Source organism: Dreissena polymorpha, chromosome 13 (assembly GCF_020536995.1).
Source record: "Dreissena polymorpha isolate Duluth1 chromosome 13, UMN_Dpol_1.0, whole genome shotgun sequence".
NCBI lineage: Eukaryota > Metazoa > Mollusca > Bivalvia > Myida > Dreissenidae > Dreissena > Dreissena polymorpha.
Genome location: NC_068367.1, coordinates 7446105 through 7472511, shown reverse-complemented (window position 1 = coordinate 7472511; position 26407 = coordinate 7446105). Strand labels below are relative to the sequence as shown.

At 34.3% G+C, this 26407-nt stretch overlaps 2 protein-coding genes and 1 long non-coding RNA gene across 3 annotated transcripts in view; 1 reads left to right on the top strand and 2 right to left on the bottom strand.

Annotated features, from left to right (window-relative positions):
• Positions 1–963: 963 nt before the first annotated feature.
• Positions 964–9569, bottom strand: LOC127855535 (universal stress protein in QAH/OAS sulfhydrylase 3'region-like). Its single transcript, XM_052391252.1, has 4 exons — positions 9305–9569; positions 6877–6957; positions 6116–6222; positions 964–3426 (listed from the first exon to the last, which is right to left on the bottom strand). Exons 1-4 carry the CDS (start codon positions 9393–9395, stop codon positions 3220–3222), a joined length of 486 nt encoding a protein of 161 aa, XP_052247212.1. The 5' UTR covers positions 9396–9569; the 3' UTR covers positions 964–3219.
• Positions 9570–14848: 5279 nt separating this feature from the next.
• Positions 14849–20760, bottom strand: LOC127855534 (uncharacterized). The gene is made up of 6 exons (XR_008037582.1): positions 20616–20760; positions 20003–20103; positions 19466–19556; positions 17142–17228; positions 15605–15725; positions 14849–15011 (listed from the first exon to the last, which is right to left on the bottom strand). It is a non-coding gene; the product is annotated as an uncharacterized LOC127855534 (long non-coding RNA).
• Positions 20761–21987: 1227 nt separating this feature from the next.
• Positions 21988–26407, top strand: part of LOC127855701 (perlucin-like) — an 11800-nt gene continuing 7380 nt past the window's right edge. The window contains exons 1-4 of the mRNA XM_052391480.1: positions 21988–22144; positions 22647–22741; positions 23241–23331; positions 26155–26241. Coding sequence (XP_052247440.1) covers positions 22096–22144; positions 22647–22741; positions 23241–23331; positions 26155–26241 — 322 coding nt within the window. The 5' untranslated portion in view covers positions 21988–22095. The remainder of the gene's footprint in view (positions 22145–22646; positions 22742–23240; positions 23332–26154; positions 26242–26407) is intronic.

The following is a 26407-nucleotide window of genomic DNA, read 5'->3' as shown; positions in this document are numbered from 1 at the left end:
TTGAGGTCGTGATCATTCGTTAGTAAACATTTCCTGAACGGCACACACATACTACACGTTCTTGTTAATAACTATCGTAAACAACACATTGTATAGTTATTGTGCAAATATATATACGTGATTCAAAGCTTGTAAAAATTGTTCGCGCACCTAACGTCTACTTGTATTATATATATATATATATATATATATATATATATATATATATATATATATATATATATATATATATATATATATATATATATATATATATATATCTATGATTTTGTATTGCCAATTCCCCAACAAATAACATTGTATCCTTTAGTGACAAAGTCGTTTTAATCCATTTAGAAAATTGTCGTCTGCATATCACGTGTAAAAGCGTTATCCATTTTGTGGCTGTCCGAAATTCGCAAGGGTTGGTATATGCGCTTCTCACCTACACAACCCAAGTTCAATGCCCATTTCCGGCGTATGAGAGATCGGTTGGTGGTCACTATACCGGACAGGTGGTATTTTTGCCGGGTACTAAGGCTTCTCCCCACAGCACAATGCCACACCAAACTTTTATGAATTTTAGTAAAAATTAATAAATATATTGAATTTGCACCTATCATTCACAATTAGTCCCAACTTGCATAAATCTAGTACGTTAATCAGGTTGGAGTGACTGGCCTCTATGCGGGCCTCACATAATGTGGCCTCATGATCGGAAGGACCTTTTAAACTTTGAAAATACCACACTTCGAAAATACTACACGACTGCGTTGTCTGCAACGCCAGTTTGAAACGCTTACTTTAACAAATGATCGATCACGACTTTTGCCATTGTACATGTCGTGCTGAAACAAACAATTGTAAACTGAAAACACATCTTATAAAATGAATATGCATATATGGTTTAATATCGAAGGGTCAGTGTAAGATACTGTCGATACCGTTGATTATTGGAACACGTCAAAGAAACTACACTCACAATTATTGTCATACTATTTATTTTCTATTTGTAAGAAGACACATTCATTTGTGCTTTATTTCATAATGTGATACCGTAAGACTTCATTGCGAATTTATAAAACTGTGTAGACCATGAAACGTCAACGATGAAGCAATATAAATGAACAAACAAATAAAACAAATGAGCACAAAACACTCTAGCGTTTAAATAACACCTTATTTAACCAGATTATTATCGCGGAATCATTTACAGATCCGTCTAATATTATAATTTAAAGAACTAAGTGTTTGATGATAAACCATCCAATAAACACAAAAATAATCTTGTAAAATTAAAACATATTCAATCATAGTAACAATTATATTTGTTTAAATGAAAATAAAAACAATACATTAGCGGGTATTAACCAAATAGACATTGTTGGCTCGTGATAAAGACCTATTCGTCAGAACTCACCTCCGTTGTTCATTAACAGACCAACAACTCAAAATCGAACGCTAGGACTTAACCTACGATGCCTGAGAACATTACATGTCACATGTATTGTATAAAACATTAGTTGAGAACAAACACACGTTGTTAAGTTACAGTAGCAACAACTTTGTTGGTTTTTATAAGTCGCAACTCAATAACATGAAATGCATGTCATTAATTTTGTGTTGAAACGTGTTTATTTCGGCGATCGTCTAATAAACCTCGATTTGAAAAAAAAAAATATTAATGCAACAAATTGAAAGACCATACGTCATAATAACATAATTATCCTTCTTTCTACAAACAATGTCTTTAAAGTAGATGGGAACTTACCCAGAAACGTGAATTGTACTTTGTAATATATTGAATAACGGATGTATTTAATAAGTCAAATGTTTTACAAAAGGATTCATAAACAGCCCTTTGCATATTCTATCCATGCTATGATCATAAAAAGTGTAACGGTTCATGCAAACAATGGTGCTTATGAATACACTAATAATAAGCATATAAATAAAGCCGGTGTGTACACGTTGGTGAGGATTATAGTTTTAAAATTTCAAAACGCGTCCACACAATCAAATACATACTACTTTCAAGGAGTAAATGAAGCTTTAACCCTCATACAATTCCTCCACTCATTTAAATACCTGTTCTAATTGTTTATTATTATTTTGAAAGACACATCACTTTTAGTAGGGCTTACACAGTAGTTCTGTTTTTGTGCGTGGTTCATGCATGGAACAACAACAACCTATTTTATAATTTGCAAGAGGTCCATATACCCAATCGGGTAACACTGTTTCTTAAATTAAATCAAATCCCAAATGCCTGATAGCTCTTTTAATGTAGGTGGAAGTGCAACGTTCATGATTAACACATTGTATTGTTATCGGTTGAGCATGGCAATATATGCATTAGGAAAAAAACAATTATTGAGATGGATATACATTCTGATTGCCATAAAACATCAAAAATGAGCAAATAAAGGGGCATTTTCACAGATTTGGGTATGTATTGAAGTTTGTCATTAAATGCTCTATATTGATAAATGTAAACGTTGGATCTAAAAAGCTCCAGTAAAAAAACAAGAATAAAATTAAAGAAAGAATAAAAAAAGTAACCCTCAATTTGGCTTGAACCACTGACCCCTGGGGTAAAAGTCTTTCGCTTAGACCACTCGGCCATCCGTGCTCATTCAATGAATGATGTACTGTATTCTTTATATGCAATATTCGTAGTATCCCAAAATATAACAACATCAGAAATCTCCAAATTAGTCAATCTTTTCGCGTTGCAACGCCTTATAATGTTCAGGTTTTTAAATCGTCAAAAGATGCATATCATGGATATTGTAGAGCTTGGTTAATGTTCAGTATTACTGTTTCCTCACAAATATCATAACTACATCGACAATCTGCGAATATGAAAACATTTTTATTTATTTTGTCAATTTACCAAAACGTGAAAAGACCCTGCAATGTCTAAAATGCAAGCATTAACAGTAATATACATAACAACGCACTATCTTAAAACAACTGTGCTTATTATTCACAAATTATTATGTAAGCCGACCATTAACACCCATACATTCTCTTCAGTAACTAAATGACACAAACTTAAAGACGAACATAAGATTCACTACAACAATTGTTACAAGCCTAACATTCCTAAATACAAAGAAGTGTCTTTGGAACTTAATATCTTGAAAAATGTCTGAAACGTCGCCTGATGCCGGCACAAAGGCACCTAATGAACTAGTAAGTGCCATCATGACCGACTTATATGACGCTTCACCGAAACTAGTGATGCGAATGTGGAAGGCGGCACACGATGACCGGAACTGGCGAATGGTGAACCACATAGTCGCTGACACTTCCCAGAAAGGTCCGCCTAAGCGTCCCGAGGCCACGATTTCCGGTGATGATGAAATCAGCGCCCTCCTGAACCGCAGCCTCTATCAGCTGGTGGCCAGGATCGCCACCCATCTCCTTGACAGAGCCCTGGATCTAGCAAATCAGTGTTAAAGGCTTTATGGAAAATCATAATAATCAGCAAGTCATCATATAAAAGGGACTCTACTCTTTCTCGGCAATATTATATGTATTATTCTAGTAGCCCGCCCTTTACATAACTTTTAAGTCGGTTGTTTGTGTCCCGGGCGTTTGTGTTTATGTTTATGTACATATGATATGTGTATAAAGTATGGGACATTAGCGTGCGTTTTAAGAGTATTTAAGCAGGCATCGACGGTCAACAGGCGGAAACTATTTGTATTTTCAATCACGCACAAAATATATCGTCATGTCATTTTTTGACATTTATTTTACCCTCAACGAAGGCATACTAATTGTGTTTTAATGCAAAACTGTCATTTATGAAGCTTTTGCTATGGGCATTATTCAATTAAGCGTTATAATAAACTGTATAACTACAAAGGCAATTACATAAGGTATACGTCATAACGCGCATGCGCAATTTCGCTGTTAAAATATTTTCGAATCACGTTGTCAAATAACAAGGATTAGTTGATCTTACGCCATAAAATTTAACGTAATGTGATACTTCTCATGACATAATTGTGCGTTGTCAACAATTAGACAAACGCACAATTTGTCAATCAACGATAAGCGATAAAGAGCACATTAAACAGTGAGGGCATGATTCACTTAAGTGCGAGACTTTATATGCGCGAGTTCGAATCGTGTAGGAAAAAGCGTTTCCAAGAGCTGGGTGTATTCCTATCACACGTGTATTGTGTGCTATTTTTTACGTGTACATCAACATAGTTCTGTATTATAGTATTTTATTAATAAATGACATGAGAGTATCTAATATCCGATATACGCATATGCGAAATCAATCAATGTCTTTATAAGACAGATTAGCTGATCGACCGTTATAAGTACATGCATACACATGTGGCATACACATACATATAAAAAAGAACTTAACATTTTTTGTCGATATTTACTCTACGCGACTTCTTAGTTTATTAGTATTGCGGAAACAGTGTTTGAGTATTGTTTAATGAAAACTAAATTGTCCATTTCAAACAGATGCTTTCTTTTTCTAGCACAAATGTTCTGTATTATGCAATCGACGGTATACATCCAGGCTATGTCTTTAGAAACATAACACAAATATAAGTGTTAATCTATTTTAACAACGGAAAAAATAGTCCCATAACTGATCGCAGCATTTCGAAAGTATTCACATTTTATTGCAAGACAATTTGAAAGATCAAGTTGATACTCAGTGTAGAAGGATACAGACCATCAAGTTTCATACCTTTAAGTGAATATACAAGAAGTGAGAGTTTTATATATTGATCACAATCTTCTTGCTCAATTATCCATATTGATCTTGGTTTAAAAGTTGTTTATAAAACAAGAGGGTCATGATTACCATTACGCGCTCACCTAGATACACGAACAGTTAAAGAGAGAGAGAGAGAGATAGAGAGAGAGGAGAGAGGAGAGAGAGAGAGAGAGAGAGAGAGAGAGAGAGAGAGAGAGAGAGAGAGAGAGAGAGAGAGATAGAGAGAGAGAGAGAGCGAGAGAGCGATCGCGATAGCGCTATAGCGCTCGATAGAGCGCTCAGTCATCCTATCTCATATGCCCTCTCGCTACTGCTCTCGCTCTCTCGCTCTCTTCCGCTCTCGCTATCTATCTATCCTCGCTCTCTCTCCATCGATCTCTCGCCTCTCCCTCTCGCTCCTCTTCTCTCCCTCTACTCTTCTTCTCTATCTCAGCATCTTAAGCTCTCGCATCTCTCGAGAGAGAGAGAATAACAGGTTACTGCCTGATTTTTTCGTAATATATTAGGCAAGGCTAAGAATAATATAACGGCGTGGCTTGCCGAACCGTTATTTTTATTCGTGCCGAGCCTGATATATTACAAAAAGATCAGGCAGTGACCAGTTTATCTGTTTATCATACCTCTACGTCCCGAGTTTTAAGAAATAAAAAAAAATTGCGAAAAAGCTGCATTTTAAGCGGGAAAGAATATGATTTTTGTCGTTTGACGTGATAATAATGACGTCATGAGCACTAGCGCTTAATATTTCTAAAACATGTTTTTTGCTGTTTGTTTTGCAGTTTGTGTTCAAAATATATTACATCTTGGTATCCAAGTGCTTGGTTTGTTGAATCTGATTCGATTTTACTAAAAATGACTACTTTATAGTTGATTCCAAGTTATCATCCTAGCATCGACTGATATACGAATTTCCTGTTGAAGTGATATAAAGATATATATTATGCAACATTGTATCAGACAGATATCAATGAAGCGGTATGATAAACCATGGTCCCAGTTATATAATCGTCAGCAAGTCGTAATTGTATCCCATCAATTAAGCCGAATAGTTGAAATGACACACGATCTGATAGGCTTGGTGTATTTAAACCTTATAACTGTGAACACGCGCCGTCTCGTGAAAACAGTTGTTTGTGTGTTCGTCATTTAAATGTGTTTTCAACAGTGTATTTTGTTAATTCTCGATCTGAAAACACGTGAATGCGTAAATGATTTTCATAAATATAATTTCAAGTAAGTATCTAACACAGAATCGTGTTTGTTTTTTTGTCGCAATAACGTCTGAAACATTATCTTCATTACCAAATATCTGGGTATAAGATTTCTTAGTTTCGGGTAATAAACAACAATAACCTAGCATTATCTATACATACTTACGCCTTGATGGTCTAGGAGTGTTTGGAACTTCGTCATGCGCTCCGTGGTCACGTGTTGCTCCTCGTCCACGATCCTCGACATCAGAGCGGCGTCTGACGTCATCACCGCTGAAAGGAACGATAATTACGGCATTCACAAATAACGCTACGTCACGAAAACATATTTGTGATCATAATATAACGATCACATAGCAAACATATAGTCCTTAGTTGACCATAGCATTCTGAATAGAACGGCATAGATTTAGTTTTAAATGTATTCAATAAGACATTAAATATTTAAAATCTTAAGTGTGTACAAATTCGAATCAGTGGGATGTGGAACTACTCAGTTTTGCAGTATTTTTTTTCAGACCATTTTGTACTTAATTTTGTTTTAAGTACATTATGTATAAAATTATTCCCTCAGACCATTTTGTATGAATTTTTTGTATAAAACCATTTTGTATGAAATTTTCGTATAAAACCAATTTGTATTACATTGATTTCTGATACCATTTCGTTTAAAATGCATTTCTAAGAGCGTCTTCGTGAATAACATGAATGCCTGTGTCTTTCATTTATATTACTTAGTACATTAATTTACTATGATAACATCTAAAGCATGAACACATAAACATGTTAGCGTTGATTTCTGCTCGTTAACTTGATCTATATATCGCTTCATAGTTTACTCAAGTAACATATAAAGCATATATTAACACTATTTTATCAACACGTATCGTTGTACAAAGCAATGTACATAGATTTACAACTGCTTACGCATAGTGATAAGATGTTTATACTCCGGGATGTGCACCAATATCAAAAAGTCGCCGGGTTCGTGAAGATTTTCCTTAAACCCTGAAACAAAAGCCATCAAACAAGGTCAATGTAATTAATATTTTAGTGTAGGACTATCGATAAGGTGGCCTCGGGTCCGATTCCCAAGCATTCACAATAGCTTATTTATATACTTGGTCTACCCAATCGAGCTCGAACTTTGCTATTTAAATCGTTGGTTTTGGATGCAATCGAATAAAAACATAAGTACGTTCAATCTAATTTTATCTATGTAACCTATTGTGGTCATTATAGTCTGATGCAGTATCTGTTTATATAAAGGGACATTTCGTATAAGAGCGACTGTGATGCAACCTATAGACAAACTTATAGTAAAGTTATACACAATACACCTAGTTATAATATTCTGTATGCATACAAGAAAACTACGTTTTATGTAAAAGTAATATTGTAAATAAGAAAAACACCATCAAATAATACCATAACATATTTTTTTCAAAATGACAAAGATCGATGCATAAATTCGATGGAATAAATTCGTTAGCGTTCGTCTTGATTCATGCTCGAATATTAATAATAAAAAAACGTCACAAAGCAATGACATCTATATTCTTTGCTTAAGATTATGGCCATTAAAGTAAGCTATATTGCATTTTGTGTATCGTTTACTATGATATACTTTGGTTCAGACCATACACATATTATGTATACTTCAATTTTGCTCCTTATCTCTATTACAAACTATTATCGCAACAGGAGGAGGACTCGACTCGGTAAATGTCAAGGCAAATGTCAAGATTAACCATTTGCTTAGCACATGTCTCACACATTTAACATTTATGATATGATACAATCTAACATTTGTGAAATGGCACACACGACACAGCCGTTAATGCAGTTACTAGCTTCATGAAGTAAACACACGAGCTTCGGAATGTTAACTTCAAACATATCTTCGCGAATGAAGAAAACATGTATTGACTTACATTATGTTAAAATAATGCATACATAACTATACAAGTTAATAAACCAAATAATAAAAACCATCTACCCATAAGCAATAGTTGCAAGATTATCAGTAAAAAACTAGAAATACGAGGAAAGATGGCAGTATAAGAAGTAGTGATGGCAGTATTAGAAGTAGTGATAGCCACAGAAAGATAAGTAGTAGTAGAAGTAGTAGTAGTAGTAGTAGTAGTAGTAGTAGTAGTAGTAGTAGTAGTAGTATAGTAGTAGTAGTAGTAGTAGTAGTAGTAGTAGTAGAGGTAGAAGTAGTAGTAGTAGAAGTAGTAGTAGAAGAAGTAGTAGTAGTGGTAGTAGTAGTAGTAGTAGTAGTAGTAGTAGTATTAATAGTAGTAGTAGTAGTAGTAGTAGTAGTAGTAGTAGTAGTAGTAGTAGTAGTAGTAGTAGTAGTAGTAGTAGTAGTAGTAGTAGTAGTAGTAGTAGTAGTAGTAGTAGTAGTAGTAGTAATAGTAGTTGTAGTAGTAGTAGTAGTAGTAGTAGTAGTAGTAGTAGTAGTAGTAGTAGTAGTAGTAGTAGTAGTAGAAATAGTAGAAGTAGTAGCATAAGTAGAAGAAAAAGAAGAAGTAGTAGCAGAAGTAGTATAATAAGTTATGTTGTTGTTGTTATGATGGTAGTTGTTGCAGCATAAGCTGCGGTAGTGGTGGCACTAGCGCTGATAAATCAATTAGGGCTTACTTGAGAGAAATTATATTGATTAACTTAAACACGAAGATATAAAAAGTGAGAACAACAAAAATACGGTTTAAACAAACTGTAGCTGCCTTAAAATAAAACCTGAAAGCAACGGCAGTCCTATCATACTATCACACGTGCGAGATTAGCTTGGGTATATGTAGTCTAAAAGATATGACGTAATAAGCTTATCAAGAGCTATGTTTGTCAGAGGAAGAATCCATATTGACCTGATATAGAAATAGTGTATATATTATGTGAAGTATTATAACCTGACATTGTTTTATATGGCTTATGGTGTTACATAAAACAAACACCGATGAAATTACGGAAAAAAGAAAGTGTATCTAGGTTCACCTTAATTAAGATGAATATTAATTCTAACAGTCGATACATTGATCCAAACTATGCACTAGAGCAAATTTGATTTAATATTTTCTAGATCTGAGCAAAATTGATTAAACATTATCTTGATCTGTATTTTTAACCATAACACATATGTGACATTATTGTACATTTTTAATAGACGCAATCTTTGCAACTTACATTTTCTTTACAACCATGCTAAGATTAGTATATATAATAAATGTGCCATATATGGAGCATGACTTCAAGTCATTCACGTGGTAATTACAAAACAAAACAAAATGCTTCCCATTTAAACACGTGTCTTTTGGCGAATAAACTATGAACTGATCACAAAACCACTTACATGTCAACGCTTCTTCCGCGTTTCTACTCCCATCCATCCCCATTATTATCTTTCTTTTCCGAGAAGTATCTTTATTCCCGGTTTCCTCCATCGTTTTCCCAAAACTTTAATGTTTAGTCAAAAGTTGAAGTGTAGAATGATCCAAAAGTACGAAGCTATCGGTAAACCTCACGAAGGTAAAGTACGAGTGAGTAAACAGTACTGCACATGCCTAACGCGTTTAAAGTAAGATAAGTAGATAAGACTGTTTGCATTTATACAGTTTGCAATATAGATAACTTTAAAGGAATCAATCCATGAATAGATTATGTGCCGGCCATTATATATTTTTCGGTGCGTTACTACTCAGAGGTTGTGGACTCGGACGTCTTTAAACAACTGTTTTCATTCCACATGATTTGCACTTATATATGCTATATCATGTAATTATTGCTATTTCATTTTGTTCCCTACCATGATATACTTACAAAAGTCATGTTGGTTGATATTGTAAATTATTAAGTATTGCATGAGCTTCGTTCCAGAAAAAATATTGTTCGCTTTTGTTATTAACGTTGCACATTCAACTCGCAGGATATCAACGAAACGCAAATCAGATATAAACTTTAAATTTGAATAATTGGAAAGAAAAAACGTAAATACGTAATGTACCATATCAGGACACATATAATATACTATGATGTAGTATCCTTTATATCTACGTCTGCAAGTGTGCAGTTTGAGTATACTTGTACCTAATTATATGCACTTAATTTTTCATTCATGTATTTTATTATGAAAAACAACAGCAAATATACGTGTATAGAAACTGTTTTGATTTGAACGCTCTTCACAGCTATTCAGCAATATACATCTCATGTTAATTGATTGTAATACATTTTATTTATCTAAACAAGAAATGGGGCGACTTTATTATGCGTATTAACATGAACAAAATGTCTCCATCATAAAATGAAGATGATCTCCGCGTTGTCCCATTATATATATATATATATATATATCGTCATTCGTGTAGTCTAGTATGCTTAGCCCAACTCCTCCTTTTAGAATGTTACCAAATTCATTCTTATACGCACATTTTTTGTCTTTAACATTTAATGAATACGTGATGTCGTAAAGAAACACATACACAAGCTTTTACAATGAATTGTTTCTTTGAAGAATTTTTGCAATTATTATTGGTGCTATGATCATGAAGTGAAATATATTGTAAACTTTTCGTAGCAAACGGCAGCCATTTTAACCCAGACTGTTTTCTTTTTCGGCATAGCTATCTCACCCATCTATTCACCTTAGCAGACCTGTGTAAGCCACCAATCAATTTGAATATAATAAAATTTCCCGCCGGTAGGTCTGAAACTTGTCGCAGACGAAAACATGCAATCTACAAACAGTTTTAACATTTACATTAATATGTTATTGGATCGACTTTCTATGAAAGGGTATGAAAGGGATACTACAGTTCGTTTAGCAACGATGTTAACTGCGTAGTCAGCATGAAACAATTTTATCTCTAATGATAAGCTTGAGAGATAGAGCAGTTTCACGCTCAACTCTTGATATCAATAAAGTATGTGAGTGCCCCTTTATGATAAGAAGTGTGTCAGCGCCAGAGCGTTTGGACTTTTTGGATTTTTAATTTTAAAATCATATAGGAATTGTTGTTCAATAACCTGATATACGCTCCGACGCACATATTAAAAAAAATCGAAATTGACTTTTAAACACGTAAATGTATAAAACTTTAAACAAACCGTCGTTCCAGCAGTGGAATCGTTACCTCATTTTAATGCTTTGCATTCCAACCCGCAAGGTATAAAGGTCAGTTTGCGGTCAGTTACAGAAATCGTTATGAAAATGCTATCGCGTAAACTCTGTTAACTTGAAGATTATTTTGATCAAAAAGATATAAAATGAAGATATTCGGCGATATTATGATCGTATGTCAATCAAAGATTCTTTATGTGTTTTCAACAATTGCATGATAAGTTTTGATTTATTTAATAAGAAATATTCAAACATATAAACCAATTTATTAAGCATGAGCGCGGTGAATCACGATACTATTAATAATGGAACCAAATAACAATGACCGACAAACCACAAAAACAGATCTGTTCAAATATCATACATATTTCAAATATGTACGGATGATTTATGTGTTACCGGCTGAAATATAGGCTTTTATTTATATTGATTCTACTTGTGATTTTCTTTTCTTATCAATAATATCTAATAAAGCGAAATAAGCCACGAAATCTGGCGCAAAACCGCAAAAATGATTTGCGTGTGATGCAGAACTGCGCAATAAAAAAGGCATTCGCTTTCTTTGATCCCATAGTTAACTTTTGATCGTTCATCAACACCGACCACACTCAACGCCGTATTTTTGTTAAAGATATTTCTTGTTATACCATTACAATCGTTGTAAAAATAAACAATACGCAAAAACCGGTCTTCAGTAGAATATACGACCTCGCGTCGAAACCCGATCTTCAGACAATATGCGACCCAATCTCCACGCAGAGTTGTCGTTCCTTGCTCTCACGTACAACTTTGCGAAATGCTCAGCTAGCCATTTTGTCTATAAAATAGGTAAAACCGAACAAACGCATTCAATGTACAATGTATATTTGATTGGATATTTAAGATCGCATGCATTAAATTAAGAAATATGACTTTTAAATGTACGATAAATCGTGCAAAAACTTGCGAGTTTTAATGCAACTCTTTGGAACTAATTTATTGCCCATTTACGCAGATGGAATCATTCCACGCACTTCAAAAATGTAAACAATTTAAAATATTTTTTTTGAGTGACGTTAGGAATTGCTTCGACGTGTGTATGTATGTTGGTTTCTTAACATAAAAAAACCATATCAATTTTATAATAATGAATTAAGACTGATATAAGATATCATGGTATGAGATGGTTTTCTTTAATGCAGTGAATGCAATGTAACCGTCGTGCAAGAGATTGTTTAGTATTCTGTAACCTCAATGATGAACGCTTTGAATGATCATGACATAAATGAGACGCTTTCATAACAATAGTCCGTTCTGAGCCCAACACAGAGGTGAATGTAATGTAACCGTCGTGCAACAGATTGTATGCGACCTCGCGTTACGTTATTGTAAAAGTATTCATGTTGGTTAGCCGAATGGAATTGACCTCTCATACGCTTTAGAAAACGTTATTCAATGAAACGTAATGTTGTGGTGAGCTATCGGGTAATAAGGCGGGGCAAACACGATGTGTATCATAAAGGAGAACGGGCCATTCACTGTATAACTAAGATACACAATACATAGTTACGTCTGTCTACAAAATATCGACCGGTTGCAAAAGTTGTATACACATAAAACAATGGAATAAAGCTTGGCAATAAATGATTACTTTCAAAGCCGATCATTCCACCCCTTTCTTTCGATTGTCGATCTTAATTTATTATTGTTTTTAAGTACAAACCTAACAGACAGTGGTTTAATTTAATCAAGGAATACGTTAACAGGCGTGCGGTTTAATGTTAATTAAAGGTTAAATAATGTTTTTAATTCGTAACACATAAGAAGAATAACTTATTCAGTAAACGATAACAAAGACAGTAACACATGTCTGAACAGTCGCTTAAATGGTTTCTTTTAACTACATGCTTCATTGAACGAACATTACTAAGGCAAAACACAAAACTTTAAAAAAACAACACAAGACACATGGTAAATTAATAACAAATGGCTTTTGCTTTGACTCTGTAACACAATTAATGTACGGTGACCTATGCAGAAGTTCCAGAGATCAAGAACATTTAAGGTTGGTTGAAATATTTTGAAAAAAAAAAACAACAACAACACATGCTAAGTCTAACGGTAACAGTTTCGGAATGAAAATAAGCCAACTATATTATGTTTTGATATTGTTCTATGAAGAAAACAAGCTTTGTTTGTATTGTATGTGGTGCACGAAGTGTGTTCATAAATGTATATGCCATCTATCTTTAATGTTAATAATGTTCTCTACGTCAACTAGAGATGTGAACTACAAATATGAAAAGTGTGCTTACATATATCAAATCCATGTTGTCTTGTTTTTTGTACCAAGTCATGATTGATTGTATCGTTAACAGTATGCTACATTATTATTGGTCATACAATAAGCTTATATCATGTATGGAATTGTTAATATTTTGTTCTTAATCAACATTTTTTTGCAAGACGACAAACGAAAATTGGTAACACTTTGCTAAAAGGAATTCGCGTCAAGTAGCTTGTATGTATAGTGGAAATACAATAGTTACAAAGTACTATACATTGAAATGTATTTTTGATGTTCAATTTAGTTTTTCACCCAAGCAAAGTGTTTTGAAATAACAAACGTGTTTGAATTCGACTTATTCGTTGTGTATCCTTCCATGGTTGAAATTAGTTCCTAATAATTAAGAGTTGATTGTTTCTTCTTCGAAATTTTTCTGCCAAATACCGGCGTGTTTATTAACCCGATTGATTTCTTGGCTAAATCAGTTGAATAGTCGAATGCATTATGCTAGATATACTACAAATCTGCGGTTAAATTACCAGTTAAATTATCGGAGACAAATTAGCAGAATTAGTATTTCTCTTGGCCGGGATATATCGGTCAGGTGTTAAACACAGACCAACGAGTAACACATAAAATACAATACACTTTACTAATTACTAACTGTTTCAAGTTGCCAACCCTCTATTTTGTTAACACATTTATTAGTACCTACCTTGATCAGGAAGGAATAACTAAAATGCGTGTTCCATGATGTACAGGGCAGGGGAAATTCCGACACGATAACACATTAACATTTGCCTAATTGTTAAACTGCAAGGTTATGTATTTAGTAACCATAGTATACTATCGAACACATCTTCCTAAACCCATGACCACCCGGTCGCTTGGCAAACACCTTATCCATTACACTACGGCTACCTCGTTCATAGTTTATTCACATCCCTAGAGAACGCTGGGGGTGGGTACAATGTATGAAATTAGACGATTTTAATCTTAGTTCATGACAGGTTTAAATTTTGAAATAAATACATATTGAATACACAGTGAAACTCTATAATAATGTTCAGGCATTTTTCTCAATTGTGCATATATATTAATACATGACTATAAACAAAACACACCAATATACATTAAATGATAAAAGCTGGATTACCACCTAAGAACAGCCAGTGGTAATGCCTCAATATGAGCATGTCCGATATGACTGTTGTTTTAATAGATTTCAACATGTGCGTATAGTTTACATGATTTTCTTCACCAAATCTCATCTGATGTGTGTATAAAGTGTCTACGCGCTCCAACATGTGTGCGACAATACACGATACATGATTGGCAGCCAGACCTGGGCACCCATCCATAGGCTTCTTAGTGCGTATTGCATCATTAGATCCTGCATGGAGTCACCTGTCTATATGATCAAGTGTGTCTTTCAGTAAGGCCCACCTTATTATTATCAAACGCTTTTGACTTTATGTCGCTATTCTTTTTTATATTAAAAAATATCCTACTAAGCTGAAGCCTTTTATCTTACCAAGTACGTCATGTCTAATATTAATATTCATTGGTACATTAATTACACATATTCGTCCTTGTACACACAAGAAGTAAGAAAGTGTCAAGATGTCATCTCATCGATATTAGCCAACAGTCTCGACCTCAGTGTTGCGTGCACTGAAATAGACGGGAAGTCATACTGGGCCCAATATTATGATGTTTGTCCACCGCTAATATGCAGACATGTATCATTTAATGTTTGAAATCATTGCTCAAACTCTTTTCGAGTTCGGCATATTGTTTATATCAATACATTTGTGTATGAGATGTGCTCATCGGGAATTAACAACAAAAAAAACATCACGTCGACGGTTTTCCAATCACAGTGCAGCTTTTTACGTGAAAGTGAAAACAGCGCATAATGTTCAATCGTTGCGAAATGCAGTATGCCGCGTTAATTAATTAGGTCAGTAGAATACTACTCATTAAAACAAGTGTTAGTAAACAAATAAAATTTACTGGAAGTATTCAAATGTGCATGTGTACGATCAATAGCGCTTATAAAGACATTTTAATTGTGCAACTACCACTGTGCTGATTTTAAGGCGCAAACATGTGCATTTTGTTTTAATCTGCCTTGATTTCTGGTAAATTGCCCCCATATACACTTTAAAGTACAGTCAATACAATTAAGTTATGGTGTGAACGTTGGAATTCGAATGCAAATCAAATATACAACACGTGCACTAATAACAAGAAACAACCCACACCTTAGTTCGCAAAGAGGGGGGTAGTGAGCTGTACATTCAATGTCAGCCCATCTGAACTCATAGATTGATGCAAACAACCCACAGTCTTCACCTGGGTGGAAATGGTCATTCGACTCAAAGTCTGAAATACACATTCGTGGACAGGACGTTTAGACATACGCCTTAAACAAATCACTGGTATATCAAACGTTTAGATGATAACACATACTAGTAGCGTACGTTTTATTTAAGGCAAGTGATCAACTGCATATACAGAACTTAATATTCACAAGAACATAAAAGTTAAAACTACACAAATAAGAGTCATCACATATAAACCGTCAATACGGAATCCGGATAGTGCCATCTATAATTTCGCCCTTCTTTCATCAAGGGCGACACACGACACACGAAGCGATGCACGATATTTTGCGCGACACACGAAGCGACACACCATATTTTGCGCGATACACGAAGCGATACACGATATTTTATAATTCAAATATCGCCTACAGTATCCTACTCTCGTGTATCTTATTTCATACCGCGACACACGACACACGAAGCGATACTCGATATTTTGCGCGATACTCAAAGCGACACACGATATTTTGCGCGATACACGAAGCGACACGCGATATTTGTACTGTTCAAATATCGCCGTAATAACAGCGCCAGTCGACTCTCGCGTTTTCAAAAAATCAGGGGAGACAAAAAGGGAATATTGATAATAAATGGTTAAAAATTAATGTAACACCGTTTAAAACACACGAGAGTCGACAGGCAATATTATTACAGCGATATTTGAATGGTACAAATATCGCGTTTCGCTTCGAGTTTCGCGCAAAATATCGTGTGGGCGATATTTGAATAAAAAATATCGTGTGTCGCTTCTGGTGTCGCGCAAAATATTGTGTGTCGCTTCGTGTTTCGTATGTCGCCCTTTGAACGCGAGACACGATATTTTGCGCGATACTCAAAGCGACACACGATATTTGCGCGATACATGAAGCAACACACGATATTTTGCGCGATACACGTAGCAACACGCGATATTTACCACGATATATCGCATGTTGGGCTACCTACACAAGGGCGATATTTCGTGGTACATTCTCGCGCGTCGCTTCGTGTATCGCGCAAAATATAGTGTGTCGCTTCGTGTGTCGCGCAAAATATCGTGTATCGCTTCGTGTGTAGTGTGTCGCCCTTGATGAAAGAAGGGCGAGATTATAGATGGCACTATCCGGATTCCGTACGTCAAGGCATGACAATTAGTTCTTACATCAGTAAGCCATTATATGCTTCCATCATTTTGAGTTGCTTTATATGAATTTATTATTTAATGAATCACTCTTTGAGGGCGAATAAGACGCGAGCGACATGGATTCAAAAACACTGTCTTTCTATAAGGGGACTTGAATGGCTGAGCTTCTGAAAAATGTTGATAAATGCCATGTGGCGTTAAAATAAAGGACGTACTATATTCGTGATAAGATGACCGGTTTACATGGTAAGATAACCATACAAACCAAAGCTAACTGAAACGTTCAGTAACCTGTATATTCAGCCACAGTGTCATCGTCAAACCATCTCCAGACCCCTTTCGCATCATCGTCAGTAATGCCCAGCCACCAATGAATAGCTGATAAATATAATGCCTCGGTCACACTGTCACGAATAAGAGCTACGAATGAGCTACGATTCAATCGGCTACGAATGACTACGAAATTGTCAAAATTTGTAGGCCGCTACGATTTCATTACGAAGCACAACTAATTTACCATCAAAATGTTGGAAAACGAACAAGGAAAGGTACGGACTGCTACTGATCGACGCGATTTAGTACGGAGCGCCACAAATCGGTACGATCAAACTACGAATCCGCTACGGTCTGGTACGGGTAAGTACGAACTTGAACGGTCCGCTACGAAGCAGTGGGAATTGCGACGGACTGGTACGGACAGGTAGGAACGAACTACGATTGAACATTGCGCCCGCAGCCTCTTGTATTGTCATACACAGAATGCCTCCCAAAAAGAGAACATGCAAGCGCAGCAACAGCGCGTAACAGAAATAATGGAATCAGCCGTATCTGGGGAAGAGTCTACCTCCTCCATCCAATCCAAGAGCCGGGTCGTCTTAAACGCCAGTCTCTTATCCACCACCTCCTTTTTCTTCTCTGACCTGATGAAGTATGTAATTATTGATGTACACATATAGATTATGCTTAGGAAAGTATGATTAGTTTTGTATTTTATTATGTCGGCTATTAATTTAACAATTCTTAAATCACCTAAGAGAGCAATATTCAAAAGGCATATAGTGCAGACACTTACCTGCAAATAAAAAAAATGTATTACTAGTAAGTCAAATTCTAATATTTTCAAAATACGTAACCTTTAGCACAAAGCTATACAAGTATATTCGATATTGAATCATCATTACCTCTGTGCATATTAATTGTCAAGCAGCTCGACTACGGCCTCTGCGTTTTGTGCCATATCAATATCCAATTGAAACAAATTTATCGCAAACGCAATTTGCTGGCAGTTTATGATTGTTAACTCAACAAATGCAAGTACAGTTGCTTTATAATTTCAATGATGTATTTCAGTAGCAATTTATTGTAGTGGACCGTACATGTCCGTACTGTTTCGTGCGGAAATGTAGTACATCGTTCAAGATCGAGCAAATTCCTGCCTATCCGTAGTACAACGTACTAGAACCGTGGCTTTCCGTAGTATATACGTGGAATAATCGTAGCTAATACGTAGCGTAACCGTACCGCTCCGTAGTTCTTCGTATCAATCCGTAGAAGTCCTTGAAAATCTTTGGGCCTACGAAAAGGTACGGACGACTACGGTGTCTTTACGAACTAGTACGGATCAGTACGGACTGCTACGGATACGCTACGGTCGATAAATTCGTAGCAATTTTTTGAACATGTTCAAAATTTGTCAAGAGTCGCTAAGGACATCCAAAAACTACTACGACTGATCACGGATCAAGTACGGAGAGCCACGGTCCAGTAAGGATAGCTACGAACTGTGCCGAAAAGTATTCGTACCTCTTTCGTAGCTCTGATTCGTGACAGTGTGACCAAGGCATAAAGCAAACATCAACACATATAAAATAAACTTGACAATAGTCTTAAAAAACATGTTTTTGTTTATTAATTAAAAAAACTTGTTTTTGTTTATTATATTACTTGACGTCATGTAATATATATGATCAACGCAACTCCAAAATAACTGTAAGGAGTCTTATTTAATGAACATTCAGTCTTAAAAACAAATCGTGGACTTTTCTTATAGCGCTAGAGACACGATAACAACAGCGATGCACAATTCAAAATCTTAGCAAACTTGAGTATATTGTCATTATTAAAATATGTATTCAAAATAATATTACAATATAAATAAGGTATATCAGAATATAAACCGATCTTACTTACAAAAACAATTCTAAATAACTCCAAATGATCGAGTTAAAATTATAAGTGTATGTCCTTTACATTGATGACAAAACTCTAAATCTAAAATCACACTTTTAAATCGACCGCATTTCATAGGAAACACTCACTCACATATGGAAAGCCGTTGCTGTTATTCAAAAATGTGGGCGTTTAGTTACGACAAAATCCGATTAAGGCCATGGAACTTTTAAGACAGTTGGATTGTAGCTTGATTCCAAACCAGAAAACCAGTTAATACAAGTAAATTTTGAAAGCTAAAGAAAGTGAATATATATATATATATATCACAGCATCACCTAATAATATATGTTTACGCACCACAACTCGGAATAGTTATGCTGCACGATGAACTCCGATATCTGCAAACTTACTTCATGACTATCACACATTAAACTTAAGCTTACGTTTGCGTTCATTCAGCTGGTCCTTTATGAAGGCGTTTTCTTGCGCGTCATCCACGTGAATCAGATGACCTCCGCGCTGGCGACAGAATTGCTGCAATGCAGTGTCAAATTGTGTTGTACTAAATGTTTGTCAACATTTTCAAGTTCAAATACGTTTACCCTTGGCAGTATATTGAGTGGAGAAACATATGCTAAGCTTTATGATTGTGGACTCAAGTTGACATCACATTTGAAGAAACACAAACGATGGCACCTTTTCGAAACAATTATTATTAGTACTTTAATTAGATGTGATATTTAAACTGATCTTTCAGCACCTTTGGCAAACTGACGTTGTCAAATTAAAGACATCACGTTCTCGTGATATTTACATATTTCAATTAGATTTGAAGAGCCTGTTATGTTGCATAACAAGTGATAACATAGGTTTCACACTGTGGCATTGCGTATTGTATTTCACTCGTCATCATTTAAAAAAGCATTTAATAAAATATGGTATATCATGACAACGTGTATACGATCCCATATATTGTTTACCTCGGCGGTTGTGAAATCAAGTTAGTTGTCCTCGTGACCAAACAGGTAGCACGACCCATCGTGGGCTATCCAATCGTTTGGGCAGTTCGTGAATGTCCTTCCTGTACACAAGTACATGACAAAACATCACCTCTTAGGTTATAAGATTAGTTTTTATGATCTTAGATCAACGTTACAATAAAAAAACACATGATTGTGGTAATTGCGGTTTAAATTCCTTTGAGAAATATTTAAGATGAGATTATATTCATGTTAAGTGCTTAAGTTTGGAATTTTTGGAATAAATGCATTTCTATTTACGTGTTTATCAACCATGCCCAGAACGGCCGTTGACATATATTTCGTTTTTAATATAATGTAAATCAATTACATCCTAAATAAAATAAAATTATAGCCTAAATTTTCAAATCAAAATGTACACAAAGAGAAATACCGATGGTTAGTGTTGAATATCAAAAATAAGCGATCATAATTATCACACTGATTTAATCCAAATACATATTATTATATAGTCCTGTCAAAATATGTTTTGGTAAATAATATATGTTACAGCACCGCTTAAATAACCAGTACTATCACACATAGTTCAATATACACTCTTTCTAAAGCGTACCTGTATTACAGCCAACCAAACACGCAATTACTACGAATAACAACATAGTCGGTCTGGTCGGAAATGTTTACAGTAACCTTGCTTACTTAAGTGTCAGCATGTGTATGAAATGTTTAAACATCGTGCAAACAAGTGTATCATCTAATAGATCTAATCATCTCTTATCATCTAATAGAACAGTGTAAGGACGCTTGTACTTGTGCCTTCCTAAGGCTGAATTAAAGAAGCCTTTTCAAAAATTATGACATATTATGAATTTTGTCATTTAACGCTTTATATTGATAAATTTAAACATTTGATCTAAAAAGGTCCAGTAAAAAAACAGGAATAACATTAAAGAAAGAAATAATTAACCCTAAACTGGCCTCAAACCACTGACCTCTGAAGTAAAAGTATATCGCTTAGACCACTCGGGCATCCGTGCTCATAAAATGAGTGATGTATTTAATACATTATATAAGCAATCCTCGTAATATCACACAATATAACGAAAACAACAGAACTCTCCAAATTATTCAATCGTTTCTCGTTGCAACGCTTTATAATTGTCAGGGTTTTAAATCGTCAAAAGATGCATATAATGGATATTTTAGAGCATGGTAAATGTTCAGTGTTACTGTTTCCTCACAAATATCAAAACAACAATGACAAAGTTACCATTTTTTTATTTTGTCAATTAATCAAAACGTGAAAAGGCCCCTTTAAGATAATGAATACAGGTTGTGTTAAGATATAATTGCATCATTACACGATAGAATAATTGCTTTAATGCGTCTACAAAAGCATAAAACGAAAACGGAACTAAAGTATTGCAATATTAATAACAAATACAACTGTTTATCTCAGTATTATGAAGATTGCAATTGCACATGTAAACAAAAAATGTGCATGCATATAAATATAAACACTTCGCCACCCACAGTAACTTACATATATGTACTTTTCAAAACACGTCGTCATTTAATTCGCTTTGTTAATTACGAAACGGTGAGTATGAACAAAGACAGGTTGCTTAAATACTCAAATGTGTATGACGCAGATAGATTGTCAAACTTCAACCAGAATTTAAATTGGTGACATCTGTAGAGCCCTTATTGCGCTTTTAATGCGTTCGAATGAAAAGAATAGTGACCAAAGTGTGTCTATCTTAAGTGCGCATACTAAAAGCTCAATACATTTGTATGACTCATTATTCAGAAGCAAGACATTCTTTGAGAATCTCGAACATTTTCGATTTTATGTTCGCACATACAGTGTAGCTAAACAAATATGTGTATCCACCGCATATTTTATTCATGTTAACAATCACCGCTCAAAATAGAAAACGCGTTTGTTTTTCTCATTTCTTTCTGCTCTAAGCCAAATTTTCAGTATAAAGTCTGAAATATTGCTATCTCCGTATTCTACATATCACGCTTAATGTTGATAAGGTCATAACCTTATATCTTGTTTCTTCGTAGCACAGGTCCCATTTACATGTATGCTGAAAATGAGTTGGATATTTATGTTTATGTTATTGCATCTCTGTGGTACGTTATTTGACATTGATTTTTTATGCAAAGAGCATTATGTACCAGTATGTAGTTTCCTATTAATTTTGAATAATATTAGTTTTTTGGCTTAAAAAGTAATTGAAAAACACCATTAATAGGTCATACTTATATATATTAAAAGGTTTTACATAATAATTGAGTTAAGAAATAGTCACGGGTATTATACAGTATACTTCCGTTAAAGTAAGGATTAGAAAATTGAATACACAATATTTGGTACAAAAATATGGTTAAAATTTGATTTGTTTATCATAAACATTATTAACTATAAGTGGTCATACAATAATACTGGAATCAATATTACAAACGCGCAAGTTAAACAAAACTGACTTTCTTTTATTGAAACACGATAAGTTTTTAATAAAAACTAAATTCGCAATACAAATTTCTCATAAAAACATTCTATTACAATTGATTGATAATGTATTCAATTAAAAGAGTTCATTTTCCGGAGAACACATTTAGTGTTTTTTTGCAGATGAGGCTGTAGCAAACTGTAGAAATGATTTCATGAGTGCACTTGGGTCTTGTTACCATTTCGGAAATGTACCATTAGGATTTACACAGGCGGAGGTATGGCACAGTGCAATTTAAGTTTGACATCAAATATTTCGTTAACCATACATTTACATGGTTCGTCTTTTTCGTTGATTGCATGGACATTTATCACGTTGTTTTTTTTTTTGGTAGATAAATGAGTTGATTATAACATAGCTTACTGAAACTTTTGAGAATGATTATCTATATAGCAGTAGTGTCTTAGCTTTAATCGAGTTATCTTCACATGACTGTTAAAAGTAAAGCCCAACATGTTTAAGAAACATGTTCTGGCTGATGCATATAAATGAGTATACATATTTTGTAATTACCATGTAATCCAAACATACAATTGTACAGTCATTTTAGCTCGGTACAACATGGATAAATCGTTCTTTTGGTTGATACGATGAGGAGGGTGGATTGTTTCTTCCTCCTTCCTTATATACCATATTTAAACATCTAAAGGATTTGACGCTTTGGTCATCATTTAAAGTTTTAGTCATTAAACGATGTATGTATTTATATTTTTCAGCATTGTTGTCGCCAATATGAAGGGCATCTTGTTCACATCGATTCAGCGCAGGAGGATAGTTTCCTCAAGACCTACGCCAGTGGGCATTCAGGTACGTTTTGGTGTTGCAACTGTCGGTGTGCAAATACTCATTAGACAGTTATCGGGAGCAAACATATGGGCAACTAACACAGTGTATAAACCAATTGTATCATACCCGGATATTGCGATGTGATTGCCATGGCGTAACGGCAATATTTACATACCGCTGTTAATTTTAATACAAGTAAATGGATTAATACTGCAAACAAGTAAACGCTGTACTTTAGAAGTCGTAGAGAATTAAGTTTCCCTTGAAAACGTATAAATCCGCTTCGAAGAAGTTGTTTATGAAAACATTGAACATCACCAAAGAAAGCTGGAAAACACATGTTGCTCTGTGCCAAAATATCCTCTTTTTGTCTAAAATCTGTTTCGAAATATACATATTTTGTATGTAATATATTGCAATTGAAGTCAAATAACTGTTATGATACATATAATCTATCGGCATTTTGAATATACTAAGATATTGATTAAAATAAACAAGAGGGTTTTTAAAATGACTGTATCATATATTGCAGTGATGCTGTGTCATTGATTGCGATTACATTATATGCATTCTGTATCAATTATTGCGATAAATCTATGCCGATTATTCAGATTTTGTATCATTGATTGGTCGAATATTCACAAATATAGTTAACCTAGAAGAGCTTAAATTTATTCCAGATATATCTTCGTTGTTACTCATGTCCAGCACATTGTTATTGCTGTCCTTTGGTTGGCTGATGGGAGACATGGTTTCACTCATGTCAAGTGGTGTTCAGCAGTGATAGTTTTCATTGGGGTTGACGTGCAATATACCGTAGCAAAACTACCGTCCAAGCCAAAAACTTCTATTGACTCGTACGTCATGTTTCTGTAAAATAGCAAAATTTAGTTCTATATTAATGTTTTCCAAGAAATGCAGAGAGTTAATATAAATCACCACAATAATCATTTCTATCACCCCCATCATGATGATCATCAACATCGTTATCATCAGTAAAGCTGGTATCAGCATTAGCAACAGCAACACCACCAGCAGCATAAACAGGTTCGCACTGGCAATCTGTGTTAAATTATGTGTGACCTGAGAGAGACAAGAAACGATATTTTCTTCAACATTAAAAATGAAAGGGTAACCTTGATTTTGGATGATTTAGAATTCAACTTTATAATAAAAAGGGTAACCTTGATTTTGAATGATTTAAAATTTGCATTATTATTCCAAAACATAGGCACATGTATATAATGTACACTTACGTGTGCGAATTACTGAAATCCCGGATTACTATAGGCCATGCAAAAGTGATTATAATGAATGCATATTATTATAGAACGAAGTTCAGCAAAAATAAATTTGAAATAAATAACGGACAGATATACCTGCACATTGTATTCCTTAAACCGAAAAGGGTTTTACAAAATTTCCACAGTCTCTTCACTTTTATTAACCAACACCGTTTACTGACTAACCGTCAGTGTTAAATATATGTAATAAATGAAGTGAATGAAACTGTTTCGTAGTTGTTTTAAACATTTAGGAGGACGAAATAATGACATGTTAATTTCAATCACATATTTAAAATCCTTATAATTCATACAGAATAATCTCTATAATCATAAAAATGATTGATAAAGTTTATGCAATAATTGATACGGAAGTAGAAGCACACATGTGTAGTATAAAATGCATATATCTGATGTAAGAAAGAATCCCTAAAAAACGTTGTACTGATCGGAAGTGCACATTCTTAATCTAACATCTGATGTATAAATAGTTATTGTAATTTGTTTAAACGCCAGTACAACAAAGATTTCAAAACTAGATCATGACAATTTGACGAGATGTTCGATGATCAGTAACGAATTTCCTCCTTTTTTCAATACATACGATGCATAACAGCATGCCTGAGAAATCTGCTTTCAAATCTGAATATTACAGCCTGTTTGAAGACCATCATAATGACAAAAAAAGGAAAATAATTTACCTTTCTTGCAACGCACGTATGCCAACTATTCATTTCGCCATGACAATCACATCGCAACATCCGGGTATGATAAATCGGTTTATACACGGTGACTAATATATATTTTAAAGATATCATTCGAAGTCTCATTCGATGTCAACAGGAACGGTTAATACCTATTGGCTTTCTAAATAGTGTCAAAAAATGCGAACGTTTAAATCAGGATCAAATAAACCGCTTAATTAATAAAGTAAAACTAATTGAAGGCATTTAACACATAAACACTTTACAATTAGTCAGGAGCACAATATTCCTCAGCACTGGTGATTTCTTTTTAATATTATAAAAAATTAAAATGACGATTGTTAATAAAAAAATGCATTTTTCATATTCACATATGAATAATTTCATATTTTATCGATATGTAAACTATTAACATTCAATGCATTATCTAAGCTCAACAATGGAATATAACAGTATTATAATTTAGTTCGTTAGCAGCTTGTTAATTGAAATAACTTATATAACATATTCGCAATAGAATAATTATATTCGAAATGTCATTTCCACCTATTGCTTGAAAAACTCTGATTAATGATTAAACAGGTTTGTTGATAACTTGAAATAAATGTAATTTATACGCAATATGTAGTCATTAATGCATCACACATAGTCGTTTACATGAATGTTTTATTAACTTGTGCACTTACATAGAAGAGATACTAACCATGTGTTCGAATATAGACCGGTATTCTCCATACCGGCATTTGCATCATTAAAATGCAACAGAATACTATTTGTTTCAGCCCAGTAAATGACGAGTGCGACCATACAAATCTTTGCAATATTTGTTCGCAATATAAATATGATACCATTTCCAGCTCAATTTTGGTGGATTGGATTAACAGATCTGATGGCAGAGAACCACTTCCTGTGGATTGACGATAATACTGAAGCGATATTTACAGGTACCTACATATAAAATAACTTGGTTTACGTTAACAGAAGGATACGTTGAAAAAAACTTTCCCTCACCACCTGCATCATTCATAAAGAATTGTTTTTAATAAGTGAGCATACACAGTATAAATAGGGATGCAAGAATAGTTTTTCAAAATGCTGCCGTTCTACCAT

What these genes read in the sequence shown, in the direction of transcription:
- LOC127855535 (XM_052391252.1), bottom strand. Translation starts at nt 9,395, where the DNA reads ATGGAGGAAACCGGGAATAAAGATACTTCTCGGAAAAGAAAGATAATA. An exon ending in CGCGGAAGAAGCGTTGACAT is followed by an intron (nt 6,958 to 9,304) that starts GTAAGTGGTTTT and finishes CTTTTGTTTCAG; the next exon opens with GGTTTAAGGAAAATCTTCAC. An exon ending in TAAACATCTTATCACTATGC is followed by an intron (nt 6,223 to 6,876) that starts GTAAGCAGTTGT and finishes CGTTCCTTTCAG; the next exon opens with CGGTGATGACGTCAGACGCC.